The sequence below is a fragment of the Pseudorasbora parva genome, chromosome 8, assembly GCF_024679245.1.
Source record: "Pseudorasbora parva isolate DD20220531a chromosome 8, ASM2467924v1, whole genome shotgun sequence".
Taxonomy (NCBI): Eukaryota; Metazoa; Chordata; class Actinopteri; order Cypriniformes; family Gobionidae; genus Pseudorasbora; species Pseudorasbora parva.
The window spans coordinates 31,103,671-31,128,901 of NC_090179.1; the positions used below are offsets into that span (position 1 = coordinate 31,103,671).

Below are 25,231 nucleotides of genomic sequence, written 5' to 3' on the forward strand. Positions count from 1 at the left end.
AATTACAAATATAGCTGCAAGCAGCATCATTACAGGTGTACAATTAAAAAACACCTGTTGGTTAAAGTGGTGGTTAAATTGGTATTGCCAAACGCAACAAAAGCAAACAAGGAAGCTAGCAGCAGACAAACTGCAAAAATGAGTAAAGACATTTGTAGACAAGTTTAAGCAAAAATGTTGAAACCCCACGTTAATACATTGAGTTGTATAGAGTCAATTTCATGTTTTGTTTAATTGAAGCACCACTAAAAGGCACAATCCTACCAATTTTTTGTGTGTCCTCAGAGTGAGTCTATAGATGTGTGTGTGAATTTGGGTGGCAATATCTCATTTAGTTTTGGAGTTATAGACATTTATGTGAAAAAACGCATGAAAAATGACTGACACCTGACTTTGAATGAATTTTATTACCCCTTACTATTAATATTTTGACATTTGATATTTTGCATATAGCTTAGACCTACGTTTTCGAACTTCTGACGTTGGTTTTGTCTCGATCGGACTAGCGGTTTAGAAGATATCAGCTAAAATTTATAAGCTCTTAATCACAACGCTGCACAAACCATACATCAAAACCTGGCAAATCTGGTATCGTTGGACCCGGCAAGTATTCAGGAGACAAAAAAAGTTAATCCCATCAAAATATGTCAACCACACCCAAAGTTATAAGCGTTTGAAAAAAAAAAAAATCTCCACTAGGTGGCTAAGATGTTTCGAAACTTATCAGGCTACTTCAGGGCATCATAGTGATGACCCATAACAAGTTTCGTAACAATCCGTAATGCATTCATAAAATACAGCATTTTAGCACATAATTCAAAATGGCTAACAGCCACAATGCCGACATGATAAAATTGGATATATAATCCAATGCGTGAATTATATTTTTTTTTGCGTTTGCGTGTTTATCAAAAACGATTTGATGAATCAACTTGAATTCCATAACTTTTTGTCAGCACGTTCTGAAAATGATCTGGTTCAATTTCCGTGTAAATCTTTTAAGTTCTTAAGTTCGAAAAAGTTGTTTTTTGGTTAATTAATAATGGGGGAAAATGTGCATGATGGAAAATGACGTTGTAGGGTGTAATCGAATAAAAAAAAAATTCTACCCCAAAAGTTATCAAAATTTCAAAAGTTATTAGCATAAACAATTTGGACAGTTGGTGGTGCTAGAGGGAATGATTTAGAGACTCCACATTTGATGTGGTTAATTTTGCTACTGGTACTGACCTCTATCAGTGTACCAGGCTGCCATTGACTTCAATGGCGGAATAATAATAAGAAATCTAACGCTTTCAAGATGGGCTCTGCAGCTTCGGTGCTTGGCCCCTAATTTCACAATTATGATAATGTGGAAAAGTGTTTTAAGTGGAAAAATGTTTAATCTGGGCCTATTAGGCCCCGTTCACACTGCAAGTCCTAATGATCAATTCTGATTTTTTGCTCAGATCTGATTTTTTGTTTGGCTGTTCACATTACCTTTTAAAATGTGGCCTAAATCTGATTCCAGTGTAAACTGTTTCAGGATTCAAACAAACCCGCATGTGCAAAAGCACAATATCAATGACATCAGACGCAGCACGCTGATGCAATAAAGTTCGGGAGGTTATAGAGGAAGTAAGCATTTTCGATTTATTTAAACATGTTTGTGTAATGGAAGCCATAACATTAATGAGCAGGTGCTGAAGAGGAGAAGAACGAAAAGAAAGAGAGCAAAATTGGTTATTTTGGCCTTTGGCACTGAAACCACGTTTTTCTGTGTCCCTGTTCTTCAATTTCGTGTGCTTTCAAAAACGGAGCGGTTACGGTAGGATCCTTCTAGTTTAGCTTGAATTGAAGTTTCTCCCCATATACTAATTAGGTCTAACACCTCACTCTCCCTCCACTGACTTGCTCCATCGCTGTTCTCCATATCTAGTGAAGATCATATCATTTTAATGTTACTGTCTGTGTCTGTTGTGTCTAGGGCTAACTCGCTGGTGCATAATTGTGACAAATGTCGACATAGATTGACGTAAAATACTCATCATATCCGCATCAAATCCGCTTTGGTTCACACTGCGGCCGCATTGGAAAAAAAATCAGATCTGGGTTTTGTTCAGGACCACATATGTATGTGGTCTAAATCTGATTTGAAAAAAATCAGATCTGGGTTAGATTTGAGTGTTCACACTACCTCTGAAGTGGTCTGACCTGGTCACTTGACCCCAAAAAATCAGATTTGGCCACTTTTGCCTGCAGTGTGAACGGGGCCAAAGTTCCCTTTCTGTCGGTCACTTTCGACATTGTGTCAAAATACTGAAACTAGGTGTCACTCTTGAGAGCCCCAAACAAAGGTCAGTGGAACCAGCTTGTGGAATTTGTATGCTAGGCCATGCCCCCCTGACATAAGGGCATATAAGACGGGTTGGCTGCACTACACACTTTGCTTTGTTTTTTTTTAGCCTAAGCCAGCTTCTCAGACAATTTCCTTCACCTCAACAAAGAACTGCTTGCTGCTGGATCATCAGCCTGGAACAGCAGTCTCTTTCCAGATCCCCTAGGTGCATCAGCGACTGTTCTGAAAGCGACAATTTCCTTATTTAAAGAGTGAATTCCTCTAAAAGAGCTGCACGTTCCGACCCTGTCCTTCTAGATTATTTTTCTTTGCAGGCCATTTACGATTACCAGCTGAGTTCTGCTCCTTCAACTTCCAGGTATGAGGCCTTGGCAGTGAGTGCTGAGGGCTACAATGAAAGTGCTGCCGCTGGATCAATCCCCAGGTGCCTCTCATTCCTCAGCATGCTCAGTTTCCCTTGTCAAGTTTCCAGATGGTTTTGTAAATTTCTTCACAGCCAGCCATGAGTTGGCAGCCATGCTTTCCCTGGCAGCCATAAACATCAGGCTTATGGGGTTTCCTCCAACCTCTCCCAAGTGGAGACTTTATCCACTGATATGAAGTCAATATGGAAAAACTCAGGTAGACCTGTTAGTTTCTCAGGATTCCTCCCACTGTCCACTGTGGTATTCCCTTATCGCAAGTATGCCTTACCCCTAGGGAGCCTGATTACACAGACTCAGGATCAAGGAGGAAGAAGAACAAGTCCTAATGGTTGCACCCAGTGGTGGAATGTAATGAAGTACAAATACTTCGTTACTTTACTTAAGTACATTTTTCATGTATATCTGTACTTTACTTAAGTAGAATCAATAGTGCATACTTTTTACTTTTATTTCGTTACATTTTGCAGCAAATATTTTACTTTCTACTCCACTACATTTCTACAATGTTTCGTTACATTTTCGTTACATTTTCTGATCAGTTTCAGGGCTCGAGATTAAGGTTTGTTCGGATAATTAATGGATAATAATAGGCTAATGTATGAACTGACGGTTGCGCTGTTGACAATCGCGCAGCCTCTCGAGGAGAAATGGAAACAAACCAACACCGCTCGTTCAGAGAAACTAAGTAACATACTGCAGTAAATATTCAAAATGTGAAGGTTTTTATATTTTATAATACAGTTAAAAAACATCACATGACAAGACCAAGAGTGCTGTTTTCCTGAATACCATCACGACTGAAAATGTGACACTGATTTCATAACAGTTCCATAAACAATTAATTAAAATGAGTCACTTACATTTTAGATGCAATATAAACTGCTTTTGTTCTATTACAGCAGCGAAAATAATTCCAAGATCAGACCATATTTCCACATCAGAACCACAACGCATCTCACAGCAATAGTGTGTTAATGAATGATTCAGCGTTTGAATGAATCGGTTGAATCAAAGATTCAATGACCTGTTCGTAAACGACTGCCTCATTCATTAACCAATCAGCCGTTTGAACGAACTAACTCAATGACTCACTCATTAAGACCTGCCGCCACCTACTGGTAGTTTAGTTTCATGTTTAAACATTCTATTCCAACGTTTCTTATTGTATTAAAAATATATAGTTAAAACAATCTCATAACATTATTTAATGCAGTTGTAATTTGTCAGTGTAAATTATTTAATTTAACAACCATATAGGTTTGTTACTCCGTTAACTCCGTTAAGTTTGTTACAGTACAGACTGACGGAGACAAGAGATGGTTAACAGAGTTTATTTGTAAGGGCACCAGTAGAGAATGACAGTGGCAGAGTGAAGTGAGGTGACGGCGATCAGGCTCTTGGGTGATGTAGAGAGCTCTTGGGTGATGTAGAGATGGACTGGATAGGCTCAGGAGGGAATGATGGAGAACACAGAACACACACACGCTGGACACTGGAGATCGACGGAGAGAGAGGTAACACACTTCGAGGGAGTCCTTAAGGTAAGCAGAGCAGGTTAGTACCTTGTGCAAACGAGACCGGACACTTGTGTGTGTGTGTGTGAGCGTGGGTTTTATGCTGTGGGTGATGAGGTGCTGATGATGTGCAGGTGTGTGTAATCAGTACTCAGGGGAGTATGAATGTGGGGTGTCTGTGACGTGGGAGCCTGGCGTGTCTGTGACAGTGTTATTCTAATTTAATTTATTGATCAAATTAAGAATATAAAAGGAAAGCTGAAGCATATCCTATATTTAAGATTAATCCTCAAAAATATGAAGATTTAAATACATCAAAGCTGATAAAAATGTTACTTCTGAATATTGATATTTAACTCTGCAGATCCCCCTGATATTGTGAGTCAGAATGTAAACTGGTCATCAGATGATACGCACAATTAGCCTACATTAACCAAAAACTAACTTAATTAAAACGCCACAGCCCATACTGTTTTCTTCTTTTTAATTATTAGAATATTGACATTAAGAGAATAAATTGTTATACAGGCACTGTTACTTTTAATACTAAAAGTACATTTAAAATCAAGTGCTTTTTTACTTTTACTTAAGTAAGATTGTCATTGTAGTACTTCTACTTTTACTTAAAAGTAGGCTACTTTTACAAGAAGGCTAAAGCTTAAATTTAGTTCACTTGGTGGAAGATGGCACCGATGTGTTTGGCTTGCCGTCTACTGGTCTCATGTTTTCTTCTCTGGTTGTCTGCTATATTTTTAACCTGTGATGCGCTTCGAGTATTCGATCGTCATTTTCTTCTAGACATTGGCGACTGTTTTTCATTCACTCACCTACTCTCATACAGCGGATGTGGATTACCCTGTTTTCAAATCGCAAAAGTCACAGAGCGATCATCCCGCATGACATCCGACGCTGGCCGCTTAACCCTTCACGGAGAAAGCAGAGGAGGAAACGTAGCAGCCGCGGAGGCTACATCGCGAAATGTAGATCGCATTTACGAGCCGGTTTGTTTTCCAATATGTGCGCGGATGTTTGGAGTCCGCTGGCTTCGTCCTGTTTTCCCCCTTCACGTGAGTCCTGTCGCTCGGGCTGATCTTCACAGAGGTGGCCTCTGCTTCCGACAGCAAGGAGTTAATTTTGAAAACCTGCGTTCATTGAGAAGAGTCTTCTTCTCCTGTAACTTTACCTCTGCCTAAGATGGCTCTAATAAACGCCTGCTCTGTGGTGAATAAGACCTACATATTGAACGACTTCTACTCATCTTATAACCTGGATTTCATGTTCATCACAGAATCCTGGATAAAGGTTGGTGATCTTACTCCTTACTCTGAACTGATCCCAGCGAATTGTAATTTTTTTAATTCTTCTCGTCCTAGTGGTCGTGGTGGTGGGCTAATAACAATCCTAAAAAACTCTCTTTCTGCAAAATGCCGGCTTGTTCCTGTAACAGCCTTCTCCAGTTTTGAAGTTCAACTTCTTCACCATGACTGGAATGGCCCTGTCTGTTTAGGGGTGGTCTACCGCCCTCCACACCCCGCTACGGATTTTATACAGCAATTTACTGAGCCTATCGCTACAAACTTTGACCGCTTTCTACTGATGGGCGATTTTAAAGGTCCCAATCTTCGCGTGTTTTCGATGCTTTGATTATGTTTATAGTGTGCAATATAACATGAGTTCAACTGGTAGACTGCAAGATTCTTACAGATTCTTGGTACACTTTTATCACACAACAGACCTGACACTTTTCTCCACCCATTCCAACCTGCCTGCACAAACTTCTTCACCTCTTTTCCACACTCACTTAAAATATATTATTTGAAAATAAAATGATGTACATGAGAAAAATTATGTTCTGCCTTCCATTTGTTATTTACTTATAGCTGTATATAGACTTTTTATAGTGCTATTCACACACAAACACACACCTTGAAACTACAAAATATCACTTTTTTCCCCCCAGTGATGATTCCCCCATTGATGCCTCCTCCAGTGGAAGCGTATTTAACCGATGGATCAATGGTAATGGACAGACCTTCTCCAGCAGTGACGGTTCGAACTGTCTTTCCAGAAACTTGGATTTGGGAACTTGCTGAAGTGAGGTGTGCAAAGCATAATCAGGACATTTAACATCACATTTATCTTATTACTCATCTTTAATACATCATCTACCCTCATGCCCACAGGACAGAAAATACCTTGCTTGCTTTCCATTCTGAATTCAGTTTTTTATATCTTCTGAATGCTGAATATTGTTTTTTTATTAAAAGAAAAATGGTAGAATGAAATATGCCTTTTGTTGTAATTCCTCCACAGGGACTCTGGATCAGCTCAGGTTTCTGTCACGGTTCCTGACACTATCACCTCTTGGGAGACGGAGGCCTTCTGTCTGTCCTCTGAAGGTCTGGGTCTGGCTCCTCCGGCTCAGCTGACAGTTTTCCAGCCCTTCTTCCTGGAGCTCTCTTTGCCTTACTCCATCATCCGTGGGGAGATCTTTGAGCTGAAGGCCACTGTCTTCAACTATCTGTCCAAGTGCATCATGGTGAGATTTCAGACTCAGTCTAATCAAATCATATCAAATATGTCTCTAATCATGTGTGGTTGATTGACAGGTTAAAGTGACTCCAGCTCCTTCCTCAGACTACACTCTCAAAGCCTCCTCTGAGGATCAGTATTCATCCTGTCTATGTGTTAACGGAAGAAAAACCTTTAAATGGATCCTCAGTCCTTCTGTTCTTGGTGAGTTTTCCCATCTGAATCATTGTTTCTCAGTGTTTGTGTCTATTGTATTTTCACGTACATGTCTTGTGTTGTAGGAGTCATGAATATTACAGTCAGTGCAGAAGCAGAGGCGTCCCAGACTGTGTGTGACAATGAGATTGTGAGCGTCCCAGAGAGAGGACGCATTGACACGGTCACCCGAAGTCTGCTCGTACAGGTCAGTGCACGTGAAACAGATTTCAGACACAATTTACCCATGATCATAATGCTGCTTATGTCAGTATGATGTGTTGATGTGATTGTTTTATGCTGCAGGCGGAAGGGACTGAAAAGACAGAGACTCGCAGCTGGTTACTGTGTCCAAATGGTTAGTCTGCATTGATAACAAGCACTGATAATGCTGGAACCCTTTTACCTTTGTTAATTTTGGTGGTGGTGGTTGTGTGTGTGTGTGTGAGCCTGTTTATGTGGTTTATGAGGACACAAATTTGTATAACTACATGGGTATTACACTGGTATTACACTATAAATGTGGTTTATGAGGACATATCAAATGTCCTCATAATTCAAATGGCCTTAAAAACATACTAAATTATGTTTTTTTGAGAAAGAAAAAATGCAGAATGTTTCCTGTGATGGGTAGGTTTAGGGGCATTGTAAGGGGATAGAAAATACGGTTTGTACAGTATAAAATCCATTACGCCTATGGAGAGTCCATGTAAACCACATAGACCAACATGTGTGTGTGTGTGTGTGTGTGTGTGTGTGTGTTGGTTACACAGGGCGTGTGATGCGTCAGTGCAACAGTGATGGAGTAGTAGTGCTTGTATTAGCAGCATGTATGCTTCTGCTTGCCACTTTCTGCTTTCAGCTACTGCCACCGGATAGCCCTTTGTTATTTAGGGGCGAAAAGAGGAGCCGAGTGTGTAAGCCTCCTCAGCCGGTACATAGCCTCTCCACTGCCAAGATCTCGTGCACGCCTTCTCGTGGCACACATGGTAACTGGTCCCTTGCGGTTCCAGGCTAAGTTGTACGGGATCTCGGAGCAGCAGTGGGCCCCAGAGTCGCGGCATGCAGGCCCATCAGTGAGTGGAAATGCCCTGATGCCCGTCAACCACTGTCCCAGCTATGGGCAAATAGCCCCAGCTATGGGTAAATAGTGGAAGACCCCAACGGTGACGCAGACGGAAGATGATGGTGTGAGAACCATCACAACGGCTAGGAAGGTGGAAGAGGGCAACCCCACAGCCACGTGGGCTAACTCGGGAGGGTATAGTGGCAAGGGGAGCAAACCTCGAAGACAAACCTGCACTTGGGGGTAGGCACAGGCGGAGTCCAGCTGATTGGACCACCGGCAGCCTCCTGCAACTCCTGCCAGACGAAGGTCGTCATGGGTTCCCCCATGCCACTGGAGATCCCTCTGGCAGAAGTGAAGTTGGTGGGGGTGAGGTCTGTGCACCCTCACACCCACCTTAATCCTCACCTATGCACAAGCTTCTTGCCCCGACTCCCTTCCCCCCCTCCTCCAAAAAAGTCCTGTGGCGATGTGGAATAGTGGTGGGCACAGGCCAAGGATGTGGCTGGGAGTGCCTAGCCAAACCATGCACACAGACGGCAGTGGAGTGATGGTCGTTAGGACTGCGGGATGGAACAGCGGGTCTTTTCGGCAGCTTCCACTGCGACTGAGCAGCCCCACACTGCTCACCCCTGAGATGGGGAAGGACCTGGAAAAGGTGGTCCAAAAACTGTCTGCTCCCCACACTCCGGACGGTAAACCGCAACCGTCGGAGCATCCCCCCTCGCGGTCGAAAAACAAAAGTAAAAAATAAACTAAGCATTGCTTCATGGAACGTTCGTACACTGTTGGACCTGGCTGAAACTCCTGGTAGGCCCCACCGCAGGACAGCACTGGTGGCCTTGGAGCTTGAGAGATATAACATCGACATAGCAGCTCTCAGCGAGACCAGACTGCATGGGGAGGACTCCCTGACAGAGGTTGGTGCTGGGTACACCTTCTTCTGGATGGGGGTCCCTGAAGGCACTCGTCGCAACCATGGAGTTGGTTTTGCCGTGAAGACAAAACTGCTGCAGCACATTTCGGAATCCCCTATCGGCATCAATGAAAGACTGATGACTTGGCGCATTCCCCTGGCAAAGAAACGCTTTGCAACTCTCATCAGCGCATACGCTCCAACCCTTGATCCTGAGCACAACATCAAAGAGGATTTCTACACAACCACAATGAATTTCCTATGAACCACAATGGGCTCAGACTCCTCGCCCTCTGTTCAGAGCACCAGCTGGTCATTACTAACACCATTTTCCAGATGAAGAACCGGTTCAAGACCACCTGGCAGCACCCACGCTCAAAACATTGGCATCTCCTTGACTATGTGATTGTCCGTCAAAAAGACAGAAAAGATGTCCTCACCACCCGTGTTATGAGAGGAGCTGAGTGCTGGACTGACCACCTCATGGTCAGATCCAAATTATCCATGAGCATTCAACCTCGTAGCCCAAAGACAGCCTCACACAAGAAACTCAACTGTGCAGCGCTGAACAGCCACACCACCAAAGACAACCTTCGCTGGCTCCTTGCTGAAAACCTCAACAAGATCCCGGAAGAATCAGCTGACTGGCCAGCATTGCACCAGGCTATTCATAAAGCAGCCTCAGAGGCGCTTGGCCAATCAAGGAAACTCCATCAGGACTGGTTCGACTGTAAATCAACTGAGATACAGTCACTCCTAAAAACCAAGCACGAGGCCCACAAAGCTCTCCTGTCCGGCCCTGGATCTCCTGCCCTTATAACCTCCTTCACTGCTGCTAGAGCAGAAACCCAGCGAGCCCTTCGGGCTATGGAGAACACCTGGTGGGTGCAAAAGGCACAGTAAAAAACAGAACCTGGCTGACTGTAACAACACTCAAGGCTTTTACGATGCCTTGAAAGCATTGTATGGCCCCAGGAAACGAGTGACTGTTCCAGTCCGATCAGCTGACGGGTCCACGCTTCTCAAGGACCGACATGAGATTCTTGCCCGTTGGGCAAATCATTTTGAGAGTCTCTTCAACCACACCAACCCTTCTGACCCACATATCCTGGACAATTTGCCAGACCTGTCACCAACCATACACCTGGATACCCCACCACTCTACTCAGAGCTCCGGCAAGCCATTGCAGGACTGAAGAACAACAAATGCGCTGGACCCGACGGAATTCCTGCAGAAGTTTTCAAACAAGGAGGATACATCCTCACGCGCTGTCTGCACCTCCTGATCCAAAATATCTGGGAACATGGGACCCTCCCACAGGACTGGAAAGATGCTAACATCGTGGTTATTTACAAGCAGAAGGGAGACAGAGCAGTCTGCAGCAACAGCCGTGGGATATCTCTCCTCTCCATCGCAGGGAAAGTCCTGGCCAAGATCATGCTCAGCAGATTGGCTGAGCACATCTCGGAAGCTGTGCTTCCGGAAACACAGTGTGGCTTCCGGAAGTCCAGATCCACAATTGACATGATTTTGTCTTGAGGCAGCTGTTGGAGAAGAGCCGAGAACAGCACAAAGACCTTTACGTAGCCTTCATTGACCTCAGTAAAGCTTTTGACACCATCAATTGTGAGCTGCTCTGGAAACTCCTCTCTAAACTTGGGGTACCACCCAAGTTTCTCAGCATCCTACAGCAGCTGCACAACGGGATGCAAGCCAGAGTGATCATGGGAGAACTCCAGTCAGAATCTTTTGAGGTAAACGTTGGGGTGAAACAAGGGTGCGTCTTAGCTCCGATGCTCTTTAACATCCTCCTGTCTGCCATCACCTGCCTCTTCCATCGTGTCATGAGGCATGAAGACGGTGTCCATGTGGAATACCGACTCGACGGAAGCCTCTTCAACATCCGTCGACTCCAGGCCCGCACAAAGACAAAGTCCCTGCAAATTTGTGAGCTTCAGTATGCTGATTACTGTGCCGTCGTAGCCCACAGCCCGGACTCTATGCAGCACGCCCTCAACACTATAGCCAGTCTGTACCAATCTTTTGGCCTACAGGTTAACATTCAAAAAACTGAGGTCATGTCTCATCTCACCACCCCAGTCCCCATACCCCCCAGCTTTCATATAAACGGTGTTCCACTTAAAACAGTGGACCACTTCATCTATCTCGGCTCCACTTTGTCCTCAAGCTGCTCCCTTGACAAAGAATTACACACCCGGATAAATAAAGCTTCATCATCTTTTGGACGCCTACGCAGCAGGGTTTTTGAAAACCATAACCTGAAGGTCAGTACCAAGGTGGCTGTGTATAATGCAGTATGTCTCTCCACTCTGCTTTATGGGGCAGAGTCATGGACCCCTTACCGCCAGCACATCACCAACCTAGAGGCCTTCCATATCCGCTGCCTACAGAAGATCCTCAACTTGTCCTGGGAAGACAGAATCCCCCACACAGTCATCCTCAGCAATACTGGCTCAATCTGCATGGAAGCAGCTGTGGCCAACAAACACCTGCGTTGGATTGGGCAAACTATACGCATGCCTGAACACCGCCTGCCTCGCCAAGTCCTCTACAGTCAACTACTGGGCTCAAAGCGCTCCGCTGGAGGACAAAAGCGGCGCTTCAAGGACTACACCAGGGACCTTCTGAAGAGAACAAACATTCCCCTCACGCAGCTCGAATCTTTGGCACTAGACAGATCAGCCTGGCAGGTCACCTGTGCCACTGCAGTCTTTCAAATACACCAAAAAACCAAGACAGACGATCCGAGAGACGCATCAAGAGACACCAGCGGGCGGCTGGTACCCCCCTGGTGTCTGGTTTCCCTTGCTCCATCTGCGGAAGAGTGTGTGGCTCAAGGATTGGACTCAACACCCACGAGAAGTGGCACCAGCGGCAATGTCGCTGAAACCCTCCCCCCCACCCTACCCCCTTCCCTCCATCCCTGGAGCAAGTGTCATCATCGAACATACGATGGACAGCTAAGAGTGTGTGTAAGAGAGGGGGGTGGGGGGTGGCTGGGAATGGGGCTTTTTCAACTGATTAAAAATTGCTCAAAGATTTTTTGACTCATCAATATGTTTTACATAAAGTCAGTAAAGACCAGTGATGCGCGGGTCAATGTATAAACAGCCCGCATCGACCAACGTAAAGAATTGTGGGTTATCTGCAGCAACGAAGGCTACACCTCATGCACACTCCGAATTCCTGTGAAAGAAGGGCATTTGGAGAGTCCTACTTACTTTTTTGAAATGAGACAGCCTTATGACGTATGCAGCCTTCAAATGCGACCTCCGGAGGACACAGCCTTCCGAAATGAGACACAGCCAATGTGCAGTGGTTGGTGGTCCCCAGGACAGAGTTTATAGCCACTGACAAAGACATTTTGATGACACCAAATTTGAGGACCAAAAGAGGGAGCTAAAATATACGGTATCCAAAATATTCTCATATGTCTCTGACATTTTAACCCTTTCATGTATGGTCATTAAGGGACAGTTAATTTAGCTCCCTTTAGGTTTCATTTGTCATGGTAATTTTCTCCAAACCACTTGAGGGCATTGTCAGTAGATTGACAGCAATATTGTAACTACTGTTGAGCCTACTGTCTTGTATTCCAAGGCCCTGTCCCAAATGGCACCCTAAACCCTCACTGTCTCCCTCTGAGTCCGAACCTTCACAACATAATGCACAACGTAATTGAAAACGTAATTGACTGCCACAAAGAGGGCTCATGAGCACCCTTCTTTAAGCTTAAAGGATTAGTTCACCCAAAAATGAAAATTCCCTCATTAATTACTTACCCTAATGTTGTTTGACACCTGTAAGACCTCTGTTCATCTTCAGAACACAAATGAAGATATTTTTGTGGAAATCTGATGGCTCAGACAGGACTTCATTGACACAATATCATTTCCTCTCTCAAGAGTGACAAATCCGCTGAACTGCTGAAATCACGTGACATTGGTGATCCGAATCATGAATTGATATGGTGATTTATATAACCGTTTCAATCTTTATTTTGAAATCGGCCCACCACTATATAAGTCGATATTTAGGTTTTTTTGTGTACACAAACTATTTTCTTCGCTTCATAAAATTATTCACGAGTTCACACTTACATCAAATTAAATAGAGTAAAGATAATGAGTATTTGGTGTGCTGTCCAGGGGAGGGCTCCAGGCTCTGAATTTTTTGCCCGAACCCAGATTTTTCAGCTCTCCTCCTGAAATTAGTTAATACAACTTCACTTGTAGAGCCACTGTAGTGAGATGGGCTTTGTAACAACGTTTTTAGTGCCTTTAATTGGTCTTGAGAGAGAAAATTACATTGGTGTGTAACGGATTCACAGAGGCAGGATTCAATAGCAAGTGATTCAGTTTATTTGACGGATAGTGTCACAGAAGTCAAAACTCAGAACACTGAAGAAGTCCGGATAAGACGGAGCAGTGAGAGAGGCTCTGTTGGCGACACGGGCAGGCTGTGAGCAGCTGTGACTCGGGAGATCGGTACAGGTAATCCGGGAAGGGATCCAGCGTTTCACGGAAGGGAGAAACGACAACCAACACGGAGACACAAGGGGAAACATCCAACAACGCTCTGACAAAGACAAGAGAGAAACAGAGAGACTAAATAGGGTGAAGGTGATGAGTTGCAGCTGGTGCAGGTGATCAGCCACAGGTGCGTGATGTGCCAATCCCAGGCTCCGCCCTCACCTACATTCAACACGCACCCAAGAGTGAGACAGGGAATCCATGAACCGTGACAGTACCCCTCCCCCTAGGAGCGTCCCCTGACGCTCCCAGCCGACCTTACCTGTTGATTGTAATTATCAATAAGGGAGTGATCCAGAATGTCCCTAGCAGGAACCCAACTTCTCTCCTCCGGACTGTAACCTTCCCAGTCCACCAAGTACTGGAAACCGCGTCCCCTCCGTCTAGAATCCAGAATGCGATTAACCGAATATGTTGGTTCCCCATCTACGAGTCGCGGCGGTGGGGGAACCGGGACTGGCGGATTAAGGTGGGAGTGAAAAACAGGCTTGATTTTGGATACATGGAAGGCGGGATGAATCCTCCTGTACGCCGGAGGGAGTTTGAGGCGGACTGTCACCGGACTAATGATCTTGGTGACAGTGAACGGGCCGATAAATTTGGGAGCAAGTTTATTAGATACGGAGCGGAGAGGAATGTTCTTGGTTGAAAGCCACACTTTTTGACCCACGACGTAAACGGGAGGCTTAGACCGGTGGCGATCGGCTTTAGCCTTGGTGCGCGCTACCACCTGGAGCAGAGTCTCACGGGCTCTGGTCCATGTGCGATGACACCTCTGGATAAAGGCGTGAACAGAGGGGACCGCGACCTCGGAATCCAGACTAGGAAAAATAGGTGGCTGGTAACCTACACTACACTCAAATGGCGAAAGGCCCGTAGATGACACTGGTAACGAGTTATGAGCGTACTCAACCATAGAGAGTTATTGGCTCCAGGATGAAGGATTCTTGGATACCAAACATCGCAACACTCTTTCCAGATCCTGATTGGCTCTCTCAGTCTGACCGTTGCTTTGGGGGTGATAACCCGAAGACAGACTAACCGTGGCTCCTAGTAATTTACAAAACTCCTGCCAAAATTTGGACACGAATTGGGAACCTCTGTCGGAGACCACGTCCATCGGGAGGCCATGTAACCGAAAGACGTGGTCTACTACAGATACCGCTGTCTCCTTGGCTGAGGGTAATTTGGGCAAGGGAATGAAATGTGCTGCCTTCGAGAATCGGTCCACGACGGTCAAAACGACCGTCTTGCCCTGGGAGGGCGGGAGGGCGGTAACAAAATCTAGAGCGATGTGGGACCAGGGTCTCGAAGGAACAGACAACGGCTGAAGTAACCCATGAGGAGGTTGGTTAGATGTCTTACCAACCGCACAGACCGAGCAAGCCAAAACAAAACTGTGAATGTCGCGAGCCATAAGTGGCCACCAAAATCATTGCTTTATTAAACTGCTAGTGCGGTTTACCCCTGGATGACAAGCAATGTTGGAGCAGTGACCCCATTTGAGGACCTCGGATCTTAACCCCTCCGGAACGAACAAACGACTCGGTGGGCCGCCGGGCGGGGGCGTTACCCCTTCTAAGGCCACTTTGACCTTCGATTCGATCTCCCATGTGAGTGTAGAGATAACTATCTTCTCTGGCAAAATACACTCGGGAGTAACCGGGCGTTCGGAAGCATCAAAAATACGAGATAAAGAGTCGGGTTTGATGTTTTTAGACCCGGGGCGGTACGAGAGAACAAAGTCAAAACGTCCGAAAAAAAGTGCCCACCGAGCCTGCCTGGAGTTGAGTCTTTTAGCAGATCTAATATATTCAAGGTTCTTATGATCCGTCCATACAATAAAAGGTACCCCCGACCCTTCAAGCCAATGACGCCACTCCTCCAACGCTAACTTGACGGCCAACAACTCTCTGTTACCAATGTCATAATTGCGTTCGGCAGGAGAAAGACGATGGGACAAAAACGCGCACGGGTGCATCTTGTCATCTGAGGGAAAGCGCTGTGAAAGAACCGCTCCTACCCCCACCTCTGACGCGTCGACCTCTACCACGAACTGACGTGTGGAATCAGGGGCGACTAAGATGGGAGCCGAAACAAAGCGGCTTTTAAGTTTGGCGAATACAGCCTCGGCTGTATCGGACCACCTGAACGTCGTTCGGGGAGAGGTCAAGGCAGTCAGAGGCGCGGCTAGTTGGCTGAAATTGTGAATAAAACGCCGATAGAAATTGGCGAACCCCAGAAACCTCTGTAGGGCCTTACGGGAATCTGGACTTGGCCAATCCATCACAGCCTTAACCTTGTCGGGATCCATGCGCATTCCCTCCGATGACACGATGTACCCTAAAAAAGGAACAGACTGTGCATGAAAAGCGCATTTCTCCGCCTTGACAAAAAGCCCATTCTCTAGCAACCTCTGAAGCACTCGTCTGACGTGTCGAACATGTTCCTGGAGAGACGAAGAAAAAATCAAAATGTCATCCAGGTAGACATATATGAATTGGTCGACCATGTCTCTCAACACATCATTGACGAGTGCCTGGAAAACCGCTGGGGAGTTGGAAAGGCCGAAAGGCATGACCAAATATTCAAAATGCCCCCTGGGGGTGTTAAATGCGGTTTTCCATTCATCCCCCTCCCTGATGCGAACCAAATGATAAGCGTTACGTAAGTCCAACTTCGTGAAGACGGATGCTCCCTGTAACCTCTCGAAAGCTGAAGACATCAACGGCAAAGGATAGGTATTCTTTACCGTGATGTTATTCAGCCCTCGGTAATCAATGCAAGGTCGCAGAGAACCATCCTTCTTCCCCACGAAGAAGAACCCCGCCCCCGCTGGAGAAGAGGAAGGGCGGATGAATTTGGAGGCTAGAGAATCAGAAATATATTTCTCCATGGCCTCCCTCTCTGGAATAGAAAGAGAGTATAGTTTGCCCTTAGGCGGAGACTTACCTGGGAGTAAATCTATAGCACAGTCATAGGGACGATGCGGAGGAAGAGAAGCAGCTCGGGACTTACTGAACACTTCCTTCAGGTCGAGGTACTCCGGAGGCACGTTAGACAGATTCACCGTCTCACTCTGAAAAACAGAACGAGACACAGACGAACAAGCAGACACCAAACAAGACTCATAACATTTATCACTCCACGCAGACACAGAGTTTTGTCCCCAGTCAACCCTTGGATTGTGTAACTCCAGCCAAGGGTGACCGAGGACAATGGGAGCCAAGGGGGAGTCCAGGATGAAAAATGAAATGCGTTCAGTGTGGTTGCCGGAAGTGATCAGTGTGAGTGGTTCAGTGGTGAATGAAATGTCAGGGAGAACTTGTCCGTTAAGTGCGTTGACAGAAATGGTGTTCTTGAGTGCAATGGTGGTTATGTTGAGTTTATGAACCAGGGCAGAGTCAATGAAGTTACCTTCCGCTCCCGAGTCGAGAAGGGCGAGGCTGGAATAATCCTGAGCTGCCCACAGCAATCTCACCGGGAGGAGAGTGGAGGATGAGGTCTTTTCCACGGAGATCCCGCCCGACAGTAGCCTTCTTTTTACCGCCGGGCGTGGTCTTTTACCGGGCAGGAGTCTAGCAGGTGTCCGTTCCCGCCGCAGTACAGGCAAAGACCACAGGATCTCCGTCTCGCCTTCTCCTCCCGGGAGAGCCGAGCTCGACCCACCTGCATGGGCTCCGGGTCGAAGGTGTGGCTGACCGCATCCGTAGTGCTGGCCTGAGGGCATTCGACGCTCCCAAGCTGAGGCTCCATCCTGGACCTCAGCCGACTCAGACGAGCGTCCACCCTCAACGCAAGATCGATGAGACCGTCAATCTTCTCCGGAAGGTTGATGGTAAAGATCTCCTTCTGGATGCGGTCAGCCAGCCCATGCAGGAACATGTCCCACTGTGCCTCCTCGTTCCACTTGCACTCGGCGGCCAGGGTGCGGAACTCGATGGAATAATCCGAGACTGAGCGGTTACCTTGACGGAGCTCTGCGAGTTGACGTGCCGCTTCTCTTCCGGTCACCGCTCGGTCAAACACCCTTCTCATCTCCGCCGCCAACGTCTGGAACGAGGAGCAGCAAGGATGTTGATTCTCCTACACCGCCGTTCCCCAAAGTGTGGCTCGTCCGGAGAGCAGGGTGAGGACGAATGCCACCTTGGATCTCTCCGTGTTGAAAGTCTGCGGTTGAAGAGCGAAAAACAAGGAACACTTGGTAAGGAAGGCTCTGCAAAAATTGCTCTCACCGGCATAACTCTCGGGGGTAGGCAGACGTGGTTCCGGTTGCCGCGATGCGGATGGTGTGTGGGGAATCGGCGGTGGGTCGGGCACAGTGGGACCGACGAGTTGTTGCATGTGTTGGGTCAGCTCGGCCACCCGTGCCACCAAGGTGTGTACTGCCTTTCCTGTGGCAGTTAAGTTCGCCTCCTGCTGGTCCAGTCTCTCGTTGCTGCTGGTCAGTAGGGCATTGATACTCGCTGAATCCATGGTTGGTCAGAGCGTTCTGTAACGGATTCACAGAGGCAGGATTCAATAGCAAGTGATTCAGTTTATTTGACGGATAGTGTCACAGAAGTCAAAACTCAGAACACTGAAGAAGTCCGGATAAGACGGAGCAGTGAGAGAGGCTCTGTTGGCGACACGGGCAGGCTGTGAGCAGCTGTGACTCGGGAGATCGGTACAGGTAATCCGGGAAGGGATCCAGCGTTTCACGGAAGGGAGAAACGACAACCAACACGGAGACACAAGGGGAAACATCCAACAACGCTCTGACAAAGACAAGAGAGAAACAGAGAGACTAAATAGGGTGAAGGTGATGAGTTGCAGCTGGTGCAGGTGATCAGCCACAGGTGCGTGATGTGCCAATCCCAGGCTCCGCCCTCACCTACATTCAACACGCACCCAAGAGTGAGACAGGGAATCCATGAACCGTGACATGGTGTCAATGAAGGCCTGTCTGAGCCATCGGATTTCAACAAAAATATCTTCATTTGCGTTCCGAAGATGAATACTTACGGGTGTCGAACGACATTAGGCCAAGTAATTATTGACAGAATTTTCTTTTTTGGGTAAACTAACGTTTTGAATGAAGAAAGGGACATCCTACGGACTTGTGGACTTAACAGACACGCGGACACATCGACCATTTTAAGTCCACAAGACCGAAAGTGCACATAAAGTGTGTCATTTGGGAGAGAGCCCAAATATTCATTGCTTGATGACATCCTCAATCCAAGATGACTGACAGCGATAACCATGTGCAAAAATCCCCAAGCATAAATGTGAAAAACGTTTATAATGCGTTTATAATTATTAATAATATAGAATATCCCAGAGGACAGTGGAAGTGACAGTGAGAGCAGTGATAAGGAGTATACGCCCGCAAAACCCAGCCAATATTGCTACTACTGTAGGTTTGTGCATATATGCATTATAGTTACTACAGTATGTGTTTTATTGTTGTTTTATTGTAATATTAATGTTTTTAATAAGTGAGCTGATATACATAGCATAACATGAAATAATAACAATCTGCCAGATTGTCATGTGTGGCTTTGTGTCCCATTTTATGTCTTTGTTGCATGGTGTTCACATACGTGGTCAGTTAAATAATTTATAATAAAACTGAATTTTGTAAAAATTAAAATGGATTTCAAATTAAGCATCATATTATGGGATAAAAAAATAATCTTACAAAATCTAGATGTTTTCCATGCATTAATAGGTTAATTGAAAAAGCTGAAATTTGTCAGTCTTTCATGACAACTGTAGTTCAGTTGTTCATATGTGCCAAATTTTGAAATTGTGTCTGTTTTCTCCCCTTTTCCAACTGCTTGAATCACAATAATCCCTGCTTACGGTTATTAGGGGCCAAGCTCCTGTTGTAATTGTTGGTTTTATTTGTATTATATTATTATTTCGGGGACTTCACATATGTTATTAGAATGTTAATTGTATAGTGTTTCTCGACTGTGTTATGTCAGAGTAGTTCAGTTAGTTTAACATGAAGTACAAACACACAAACGGCTGAACGGATCACCACTTTACTAGTCCTGTGCCACTCACCCCACAACGCATGCGCACACTTAGACCCCCCCCCCCCCCCCAAAAAAAAAAGCTACACTGTGTGATATTTTCCCCCATCTAGCGGTTTTAAGGTATATGACAATCCAGTGAATATTAGTTTCGGTTCCTCTCAATTCTGCTTTCGTTTTAACTCCTACGGTGGCCGATTTAGTCCAAGATTATCATGGCTTCCAGTTCGACCTCCTTCATGACTGCCATCGAGTGTTAAAAAGTGAAAAGTGAAGCTTGAATTTACGGGTATGTCCCTCTTTGGCTAATGTACTTTCAAGATGGAGGGGCAACATGGCGACCGGCATTCGAACCTCTCACCCGTATGTATTTTCAATGGCATATTATAAACTTAAGAAAATACTTTATTACTTGAAAAAAGTAAATATACATTAATGAGCACATATATTTTGGAAAGAACTAAGTGTTGGTTTACGAATAAACTAAAAAAGTTACACAGTGTAGCTTTAAAGAACTAAAAAAAACTGTGCTCTATCAAGCCTTTGCTAGAGAAAGAATGAACAAACACCTAAGCTTTAAAGTCAGTGATAAAGTCCTTTAGGTATGAGGGACGAGCCCTTGCGCGAATTGGCCGGCTCTCGGTTACTGTCAACTGCGGCACCTCCTAACCCTCCTGATTTTCATCAAGCAGTGACTGGTTGAGAAAGGTTGAGGCCCCACAGCTGGTGGAGATTGTTGTGGGATCACCCTGACAGGGGAACCTTGATGCACCTGGCCTGTCCATGGTTGTACTGGCCCCGGTTCAAAAACCATGCTGTGTGTTGGTCCTCCACTAGGCTCCTTTGCCTGTGAGCATATCTTTGAGTTGAAAGGGGTTGGCACTTTCCGCAGTCTGCTTGCATGCCAGCGAGAACCATCACTCAACAAGAAAGTGGCAGGCCCTAACTGACGTTCCACCTGGAGAGGTTTAGACCAAAACGATCCCATTTTGTTGCAGCGGTGGGGTCTGTGGACCCAAACCCAGTACATAACTGTTATCTTACTGAGTTTGGCCTTATGTCTTCTGTCAAAGTTGGCCTTCATTTGCCCTGGTGCCACCTGCCACTGCGGCCAACAATTCTTGTGGTCGGAGTCTGTCCAATGGCAGTTCCATCTCTCAGCCAAGCATTAGCAGAGCAGGGGAAGCCTCAGTGGTGGTGTGCTGGCTAGCTCTGTAATGCATCAGTGTCAAGTTGATTGCTGTTTGGAATGTATACCCCTGGACCTGGTGTGCATGAATGCCATTCTTAAGGCTTTGATGGAATCTTTCGACCCCACCATTAGCCTGAGGGTGGTAGAGACAGGAGGTGTGGTAAGCTGGGACTTCAGTGTTCGAACAGCCTTGGAGCATGCACTAGTCCAGTTCCATGGCTCTTCTCTCTTTAGTAACTGGCGAAGGGGCACCGTGGTTTGGGAGTACTGAGGCAGGAAATTAAGGTAATAGGCCGTCATGCCCAGAAATGAGGCCACCTGGGAGGTGGGCTCTGGGATTCTGTTTATTGCCTCAATATTTGACTGAAGAGGGGCGATGCCCCTAGACGTGAGACGGTACCCCACAAAGTCTATGGCTGAGGCTGCAAAAGTGCATTTCTCTCCATTCACCGTAAGGTTATGTGCCATGAGAGCACTGGCCACCCTGATAAGACGGTCGTTATGGGTCTGGACATCTGGCGCATGGACTACTATATCATCCAAGAATACTGAAACTCTGGGAATTCTAGCCAAAATGGTGGTCATTACCTTTTGAAAGCAACTTGGGGCGGAGCTAAGACCAAACAGCATATGAGTATATCGAAATACCCCAGCATGTGTGACAAATGCTGTGAGGTCTCTGCTAGAAGGGTGAAGCGGCACCTGCAGATAACCTTGGCACAGGTCCAGTTTTGAGAAAACCGTCAAACCATAGAAGTAAGCGGTCAGCAACAATGGGAACAAGATTTAGCCTTTTCCCTCAACACGGACCTCTGGAAGGAAATCTGTAACAATACATTTTCAATGACTAACAACACAAACCTCCAACTCATACAGTTTAAGATTATTCACAGAACTCACATCACCGAAAGAAAGAAGTTTAAAATGGGCTTGAGGGACACAGATATTTGTTCACAGTGCACATTGGGGAGCACAGATGACTATTTTCATGCCATATGGACCTGCCAACCAGTTCACTCATTTTGGATATTAGTGACTATAAAACTCTCCATTATCATGGGCCGCAGAATCCCTCCATCTCCATCACTCTGTTTACTCAATCGCATTATTAATCTATCTCCCAGTCAAATATAAAAAACCACTCCTCATTTCACTAACTATCGCCAAGAAAGTAATTCTGCTAAATTGGAAAACAAAAAAAAATTGTATACATATCAATCACTGGACCAACCTTCTTACAGAATATATCACATTAGAAAAAATAACCTACACTAACAAAAATATTATATCTACATTTCTTGATACTTGGAAACCATTCCTAACTCATCTACACATAAATCACTTGGAAACTGACCCACGCACTCTCCCAACCACATGTTCACAAACTTATAATAAATAATATATTATTGTATTACTATTGAATATGCTATTATTATTGAATATTATTATTGAGTATTATTGAATGAATACATTTCTCTACAATTATTTATTGATAAGATCTATATATGTAAAATCTATATATTACTATTTTACTTTTGTTTGTGATGATGGTAGTAGGGATGGTGGTATTGGTATTGACGTTATACATTTATTTGTCATATCTCCTTTGCTTAGTCTAAATAAATAACATTTCAGAAAACATATATAAATATTTACTATTTGTATACCTTTTGTAAAATGGTCTGGGTCAGGCCTGTCCTAGATACTGTCAGTGGGTACAGCTAGCACATCCTGTAGGCATGGTCATCACAGACTTGGCGATTGGGTTGGCTGGCCCCTCCCTCTTAGTGTCTTTGCAATCCCTCCTCTCATGTAAAATTACATTTGATTGCTATCTGGGTTGGATATGGTGGCTCTAGCTGGGGAGCTAACTAGTTCACACTTCGTTCCAAAGCCACAGATAATAATAATAATAATAATAATAATAATAATAATAATAATAATAATAATAATAATAATTTAAAAATAATAATAATAATAAAAAGCTGCCGAGGGTTACCCAAACATAACTTCTGTTCTGACAGGTCACAACCAGACTAAGAGAGCTTGGTTTGGCGGTGCCTGTTGTGGTGCCCCAGCATACATTGTGGAGGAAAACACAGCAATACATGAGAGGGTTAACTGCTGGGTTTGGGAGTCACTGGCGAGGAGGAAAGGGGCTGGGGGATGAGGAATGGAGAGAGGGGACCATGTCTATCTTAGGGATGTCTGTTGGTTGGGCTCACTGGCAATTGTGGAGTTGTTCCCAGACCTATAAAATAAAATTAAATAGTGTATATCTACAATAACGTTACTGACTATTCTGTTATTAATCTTATTATTATTAATAATAATATTACTGTTATTATATATTACTAGTACTACCACTACTGCTATTATTACAATCATGAATACTACTATACTTATACTTGTCATTACTACCTCTATCACAACAACTACAACAACTACAGTACTACTACAACTATTATTATTATTACTAATACTATTATCGTTATTATAATTCACAGATGATACAGCTTCTATTACGATTGTTAACATGAATACTATTGCTATTACTACCACCTCTGCTACTATTATTTTTGTTGTTATATTTATTATTATGATGACTACTGCTACTAAAACTCTATTACTATTTTCTTTCCCCCCCCCCTTTTTTTTCTTTTTTCCTCTCTCTCTTTCTCCTCTTCTGTAAGTGTATGTATATCATTGATCCCCTACCTTGTAAAAGTTATTATTTTGTAAATTTGCAATTTTGCTCAATAAAAAAAGAAAAAAAAAGAAGTAAGCAGTCAGTTCCTCAGCTGTGGGTAAGGAGTATTTGTCTGGCATAACCGCCTTATTTACAGAGCGCAGGTCAACACAAACTCGTATTCCTCCCAATTTCTTTTATGCGATGACTAAATTAGAAATCCAAGGGGATGCATTGACTAGCTCAATAATTCCCATGTCCAGTATCATTTGGAGCTCCGCAGTATCTTCCTCCCACAGAGCTAGGGAAATTCTACGCAGGGGCTGAATGACTGGTGGCACACCAGGGTCAACAAAAGGGTGAATGTTTTAAGGCAGCCCAGTCCGTCAAACAGTGATGGCCATCTCTGTTGCCAGGTGGAGGTGACATGGTGGATATCAGAGCCCTTTTCATCTCAAAGTATGAATCCCAAGCTTGTAAATAGATCAAGTCCCAGAAGGTTGGCTCCCCGCTCAGTAATGTGGAAAGGAAATGATGGCAGATGTTTAGAGCCGTTAACGTACTGACCCGGAGAACGCCAAGCATCCCAATCTTGTAGCTGTTGTAACCACAGAGCTGCAGAGAGTGCAGGGCTTCTGTAATGGCAGATGTGAGAAAAACTTGTAATACGTACTTGCATTAAGCACAGTGCCGCTGCTCCCGAATCCATCAGGAGTGGAAGGCTCACCTCCTCCAGCAGCACAGTACATATCCTAAAAACTGCCTGGCCAGCTGATACATGTCTAATCTCAGTGTAGTCATTACGGACAGGTGAGGGTCTCCTTCGTGCTGCTTGTGTAGCGGGAGCCGACCGGCAAACTTTAGCAAAGTGATTTTTTTTAAAACACTTCCTGCATGTCTGTCCACGTGCAGGGCAATTTTGGGCTCTTGAATTGTGTGAACTGGAGCCACATTTGGCACAAAAGCTCAAACTGCATTGGTTTCTCTGCAACTGTGCAAACTGCACTGGAAAACCTGCAATGTCATCTTCAGTCTTTTCTGTGGGTAAATGGCAGTGGCCTAAATGGCAGGAAGATCGGAGCTGTTGTGTGGGACAGCACAGGGGGGCGCGCTTCAGCGAGCAGTGTGGAGCATTCAAGGGCAGCCTCCACTTGCAGTGCAATTACAACCGCTTGGTTTAATGTAAATTCGTCAGGTTCTAACAACAGTTTTTCCCGAGTCTTGTCATATAGTATCCCTTCAATAAACTGACCACGAACAATCTGATCTTGAAGTGTTCCATAATTGCATGAGCGTGCCATGTCACGCAGATTAGTCACGTAATCTTGCACAGACTCACCCGGTCGCTGAAGACACTTGAGTAGTTTATATCGGTGGGGTATGATTTGCTGTTGGCCCGTGAAGTGGTCTGCGAGAAGAGAGACCGCCTCCTCTCAGCCTTCCCGAGAGCACGATATATTATCTGTCCCTCAGCCCTGAGGCAGTGACGAAGTAAAGCCATTTTCCTCCGATCAGATATATCATCATAGTTCATGGCCTCGAGATACAATGTGAAGCCATCAATCCAGCTCGCCAATGGAATAGGTGGTTCACCAGGCACGGGAAGAAAAGGGGCCGGCGGTGGTAAGCTAAACTCAGCCATCCTCATCGCCAATGTTATGTCGGAGTAGTTCAGACACACGGCTGAACAGATCACCACTTTATTAGTCCTGTGCCACTCACTCCACAACGCATGTGCACACTTAGACTAAAAACACCCCCTCAACCTAGTGGTCGAACACAACAGA

The 25,231-nt window shown here is 45.1% G+C and overlaps 1 protein-coding gene across 1 annotated transcript in view; it reads left to right on the plus strand.

Moving 5' to 3' along the window:
- LOC137084595 (alpha-2-macroglobulin-like) overlaps positions 1-25,231 on the plus strand; it is a 57,381-nt gene that overhangs the window by 5,878 nt on the left and 26,272 nt on the right. Inside the window, exons 18-22 of the mRNA XM_067450889.1 lie at positions 6,238-6,376; positions 6,591-6,816; positions 6,887-7,013; positions 7,091-7,212; positions 7,311-7,362. Coding sequence (XP_067306990.1) covers positions 6,238-6,376; positions 6,591-6,816; positions 6,887-7,013; positions 7,091-7,212; positions 7,311-7,362 — 666 coding nt within the window. The remainder of the gene's footprint in view (positions 1-6,237; positions 6,377-6,590; positions 6,817-6,886; positions 7,014-7,090; positions 7,213-7,310; positions 7,363-25,231) is intronic.